The 6,262-nt window shown below is 41.5% G+C and overlaps 1 protein-coding gene across 1 annotated transcript in view; it reads right to left on the reverse strand.

Moving 5' to 3' along the window:
- Positions 1–629: 629 nt before the first annotated feature.
- The window catches only part of LOC143025570 (uncharacterized), a 37,949-nt gene continuing 32,316 nt past the window's right edge, over positions 630–6,262 (reverse strand). The window contains exon 2 of the mRNA XM_076185452.1: positions 630–5,867. Within this exon, the coding sequence (XP_076041567.1) occupies positions 3,292–5,334 (2,043 nt within the window). The 5' untranslated portion in view covers positions 5,335–5,867 and the 3' untranslated portion in view covers positions 630–3,291. The remainder of the gene's footprint in view (positions 5,868–6,262) is intronic.

Here is a 6,262-nt window from a genome sequence, read left to right on the forward strand (position 1 = left end):
TATATATATATTCTCACCTTCTCACCAGACGCCTGGTAGGCTAGTGCCTGTCAGCCACTGAGTCCCGATGAACGATTTTCCTCCATTCTTGTCGGTTCGCAAAGGTCTCTTCTCTCTCAATTTCAGTCAGGCTACTTCCCCTCGCCGCCAGTGCTTCCCCAACTCCTTCAACCCATCTCTTCCTTGGTCTTCCCACAGGTCTTCTTCCTTGAGGTCTATATTCCAGATATTTTCTCGGTAACTGGTTCTCGTTCATTCTTTGCACATGTCCATACCATCTTAGCTTGCTTCTCTCCACCATCTCCAAAATTGATACAACTCCCAGCTCTCTTCTTATATCATCATTCTTCAACCTGTCTCCCCTAGTCACTCCTTTAATCATTCTCAGCACCCTCATCTCTGCAGCCTGTATCTTTGATCTTGTTCTGCTTGTCAATGTCCAGGCCTCTGATCCATAAATCAGTGTAGGTCTTAATATGGTGTTGTATATTGTTGTTTTACATTTTCTGGGGATATTTTTGTCTTTCAGTAGTGGATATATATATATATATATATATATATATATCAAGAAGGTCATCTCCACAGTATCACAGTATGATACAAATAACAAACTATTTATGTCTTTGTAACACAGTTTTATTCAAAATAAGTTTTGTAAAAAAAATTCTTTTCGTTAACAACACACTTTTTTAAAGCAAATCCAAAGCTTTTGTCCTTTGGACAATATCACAAAACTAAAGCGGTAAAGTCATGAGAACATAATAAAGAATGGGGACTGCAAGAGACCATAAGGCCTACACTAAGAGTAGTAGAGGGAGGGGAGGTAGCAGAAGTTATGAAATCAGTATTCTGGGTGACTGTTCCGTACAGGTGTCACTTAAATCACTTAAAATATCGATTCCATTATACTTGTGCAAAAAAATATCCCATACGAGGATCTTGCAAGATAATTTAACTTAACATTTCACAAAATAGAAGATTATAAATTAGAACTAATAAATTATAAATTATAAAGCATAAATAATAATTTCATAGATCCATTTTTGATGATTTTATAAATAAATTCATAATTATAAAGTATAAATTATTAGACGAGCGACTAAAGAACAAAAGGTATGTGATGACCTTAATTAGTTTTGTACTTTTAAAGGATCCAATTCCTTTCCTGGAGGATCAGATTCCCCTCCGCGAGGCAACACTACCTTATACAGGATTCGAACCTCTATCCGAACCTTTTTTCCAGTCCCGCAGCATATGTACACATATTGTTATGGGAAACTCAACCGAAACCCAATAGCTATTCTAAACATCTCACATTATTTTGTATTCATAAATTATGTATTAATACATACACGCACACGTACCCTCACGCACATACAATGGACACCAATAAACATATACATATATATATATATATATATATATATATATATATATATATATATGTATGTATGTATTTACTCGTATATTGTATATACACATATCTACACACATTAATACATGTGCACATAACGAGCACAATGCATATATTCATTCGTATACAGAGGATATATACACACATATATATATACAGTACATACACATAATACATATGCACGGTGTTTAAGTGTGTGTGTCTAGTTGTAGTAGACAGATTGCTGGGCTACCATTTTTTGCCAAGTCCCTCTTATCCTTCGCTTTTTGATTGTATCATTATCCATTCCCAATATATTTTATTTTTTTGTATTAAAATTAATTTCCTACTCCCGGCTCTTAATCCTGAAACAACCTTCAATCCTCTGTTCTTCACTATTCTCATGATCTTTGCATCACCAGCAAATGAACTAACATAACTGATCATTTTATCCACCATGTCTTTAACATATTCCAAGAACGTTTCTGGCTCTAAAGCCTCATTGCCACGGGGCTAGTTTAGTAACCGCTTGTGGTAGCGACCTGCAAACCCCTCTACTTATCCAATACAAACGGAAAGTTAGTCAACTTGCCTCCAAACTATCCTAGTGTCAACACTTACTTCCCGGGTAAGTTAACTTGCAGATACTAAACTAGCGGCTACTAAAGCAGCCCCGTCATCAACGAGGCCTAACCCTGACCCCTGCGGGACTCCGCCAGTAACTTTCCTCCAGCCAGATTTGTCCTTCACTATTGTCTTTATTAATTTCTTACTCAGAATGTCTTTCACCCACTCCAGCAAATTCACTTTAAGACATGTATGATCCAACTTCCACATAATTTTTGGCGAGTTACCTTATCAAACGCTATCTCTAGATTTACTAACCAACAGTACACCCAAGTATCCCTCTACTGCAAAACATCGATTACCCTTTAAAACTTGTATATTCTAATTTTCATACTAATTTTTTCCGAGGTACTATATCAGATTTTTTCACTAGATTCAAGTAAACTCAATCCACCTAACCACCCCTTTATTGCAGCACATCATAACCCTCCCCCCATTAAACTAGAACAACATGACCTTCCTTTCCTAAAAACGAGTTGCTTATCCACCAGGACTATTTTTGTCTTCTAAAATACAGTACTTCCGTCGTCTATCACACATTTTGGCTACCACTTTGGTCAAAATCTATGAATCAGAGAAACCTCCTTGCCAACATATTTATAAATTGGCACGATATCAGCCCGTTTCCAATTACTTGACACTTCCTTGTCCTGGTGAACACAGAGAAATGCCGTACATTTTAATAATTAGCTATTCCCAACATTTTTTGGATATCCAATTTGAGGTCCCGTCTGGTGTCGGGCTTTTCTCCATATCCAGTGTGTGTGTGTGTGTGTGTGTGTGTGTGTGTGTGTGTGTGTGTGTGTGTGTGTGTGTGTGTGTGTGTGTGTGTGTGTGTGTGTGTGTGTGTGTGCGTGTGTGAGTGTGTGTGTGTGTGTGTGTGTGTGTGTGTGTGTGTTTGTGTATGTGCGTGTGCGCGCATTAAACTCTCGCAAGATAAAAAAAATGCAATACAGTCTGAAAAGAACGAAATACCATGAATAGAAAACTCTCCTATTTGAATAATTTAAAATAATTTGTACATTCGTTATATTGGGTAGGGGTTGTACATTTACAAAACCGTTTATGAGACCTTAGAGCAGCTGGCAACTCTGAAAGTTAGCCCAGGAGTTCTTCAAGAAATATTGCTTGATACAAACGTTTTGTCAGTATTCATCACTTTAACTTTTTTCTTCCAAAAAGACCGCAGTGAACATAAACCTCACTGGAGATGATAATTAATCTCAAGTCTATTTCTATAACTTGATAAAAAAAAAACAAGAAGGAAATAATCATAATGATATGTTAAACTGGTTACAGATTTCCTCAACGTAGTTCGTCCACTCGGCTGTGTCTTTGAGGTCGTTTGGTATCGCGTCCACCAGTCCATCCACTTCCTCTTTTGCCTTAGAGATCAACGATGGATCTAGACCCTTTAGCGACTGCAAAGCCCACAATTCATCGTGCAGACTCGAAGTCGTTGGACCCGACGACTTTGGAAGACTTTGGTGACATTCGGTTCGGGTGTCAGACGCCACGTGACCTGGCCTTGTCACATCTGGAGACACGGCCACACTGTCCCCCTCATCGGCCTCTTTTCTCCTATACCCGCGAAGTGTTCGTAACGAAAACGTTGGTTTCCAAAAATTCGAATTTATTTTTTGAGTTTCTGTGCTTTCTGTCCGTTTAGGAATATCACCGCTCGAGCTATTTTCTTTTGTGGGTATGGTCTCTCCTGGCGCGGGAACTCTAAGCTCACTCCTGACTTCGGCTGTGACTTTGAGGACATCTTTCAAAGGTAGTTCATGGTATCGACTCTCGTACCCCTGCAGGAGTAAATTAATGCTTCCGTCGCTGTAGAGACCTGAATTCTTTATGGCAATGAGGATGTGGCGACGCAGAGCATCGGTGACAGACGAAGTATCACTCAACGTTGCGGGAGAAACCAGGGTGGACGTGTTCGATCCACTAAGTTGATCCTTGCTGCTGCTCATGTGCTGACTGTTGGACAGATACATGTTTTGGAAACTCACCGACGACGGATTGCGTCGCTGGTCCTTGTAAGGGAGCTGGTTCTGGGGTTTGTAAGGTGTGCTGGTGCTGCCCATGTCTGGCGTTGCCCCTCGGCTGCCAGTGTAAGCGCTGTCCACGCTCGTCTCCCCGGACTCCTGGTGTCCACCTCGGCTTGAAGAAGTGCCAAGTCTGACGTTCGTGTAGCGAGGACTGTAGGTGTCGTTGGACTCGTGACGGTCACTGTCTGAGTACGTGTCTTCCTTGCTGGGATCCTGAAGAATATACGTCTTCGTCCCCGCAGCCGATCGCTTCGGTTTCTCCTCGTCGTCCTCGTCGTCGTCGTCGTCCTCCATGTATTCGGAGATTTCAGACTCTATGTACGATTCTTCGGGAACAGCGTCATCGGAGACATCCTCAGAACCTCCGTAAGAATTGCTCCCGAATTCGCTTTCCCCTTCCGTAACGTGATCGTATTCTTCCTCTTCTTCAAAGGACAGGTCATAGTCGTAGGAATTCTCTCTACGGTCCGTTGCTACCTCTGGCTTCCGAAGTGATCCCCGTGGCCGAGGTTTCCTCGGGGGCTGGTAACAACGCTGACCCCTGAGCCAAGACGCTGCATTGGTTTTTAGTATTCTAGGTGCGTTTGGCTTCGACCTCGTGAACGAAGCTGCGTCTCGATGAAGAACATCCCCAGGTTTCCGAGGAGGTTTCTGCCTTCTTGGAGGAGTTTTGGGGTGTCGCTTTCCAATCGAGAGGCGTAACTGGGACAAAGGAGGAAGATCATTTACTTGAGACAAACTGATATTCTCGGTGTCAAGGAGACTACTCTCGTAAACAAAAGTCTCCTCGGGAGGTGGTGGTGGTGCTTCTTGTACAGGCTTTCTCGTTATTTTTTCTTCTTTAGTCTCGAGCAAAATGTCGTTTATTTTCGTAAGGAAGTCTCTGTTTGTTAATTCACGAAGACCGTCACTTGTTCCGCGGTTGATAAGCTGGGAGCTCTTGTCCACCGATGAGACTCCTTCAGCGAGGAAGGAGCGGAAAGAGCTTTCGACGGGATTCGACGCGAAGGCGCCAGAGTTCGCTCCGAACTCAGGTTTACGCGAACTCTGCAAGACGACCTTCTTCCGGACATTCCCGTACCGGCGACCGTTTCCGGGACGGGAGGATCTACTGTCCGGAGAGGGCGATCTTCTGCAAGGCCTCCCGCTGCTTCGAGATGAAGGCGGTTTCTTTGACCACACATCGACATGTTTACCTGCGAAGACTTGCTTCTTACCAAAAGAACCTCCAAGTCCGTTTCTTCTCGGAATATTCATTGTCATTACGAGACATTCTTGTTGGGTCACCGTGGCACTTAGTCTGCTTCAGCCCGTAATATTAGTTTCATTTTCTGATACCGAGACTGTGTTTTTTTGTTTTTGTTTTTTCTAGAGACAATATTTTTAATTGTCTTCAGTCTGTTGCACTAGTCTCTAAAGCAGTGGCTCTTGATCTATTTTCTTAAATGTTTCGTTCTTATTTCTTTACGTTCCTTGATCTCCCGCAGATCGCACTGAACGAAAACGCTAGACTTACACCAACTTCTAATTTAGCACTACCGTTCTGAACAATTACCAAAAAATTGCCGCGTTGACGCGCGTTCCAACATCATTCCAATCTTGACTTTTTCACTCCTTCCTAAACGTTTGTTTTCACTGAACTACTGTGAACAGAAACTCGCACATGACATTCGATTGTGTATCTTTTCTTCTTCCGCTGAGGCTTCAACTGCAGTTCATGAATAAGTGATGACTCGATTTTCCAGCTACTCTCTTTGTTCGTTGTCTGGACTGCCAAAACTTCCTTCGATGTCGATCTGAAGAAGTAAACGATAAATTACTAAATGAAATAGTACAGAATCACTTGCACAACAAATATTTTTGTTCATAATACTTCATTTTATTCATGTTCAGTAAGCGAAATAATTAAGTGTGCTCAATTTATTGGAGTGGTTTGGCATAGACGATACAGTTAATATAAATTTGTTAAATAAGATTAAATCATGCACCTCTGTGTTCGACACTTGGGACTGCAAACGACACTTTTGCACCTCCAAGATAATAATGATAATAAAAAGAAAAATAAAGAGAGCAATAAAAACATTATTCACCAATAATAAACAAATTTTGTCGAAGACATAGAGGCCACGGAGCAGATACTGATGTTGCACTGGAAGCAATGACGACAACAATAACAACACACAGGCGATAT

The sequence above is a fragment of the Oratosquilla oratoria genome, chromosome 5 (genome assembly GCF_046742065.1).
Source record: "Oratosquilla oratoria isolate Oo_2021 chromosome 5, ASM4674206v1, whole genome shotgun sequence".
Taxonomy (NCBI): domain Eukaryota; kingdom Metazoa; phylum Arthropoda; class Malacostraca; order Stomatopoda; family Squillidae; genus Oratosquilla; species Oratosquilla oratoria.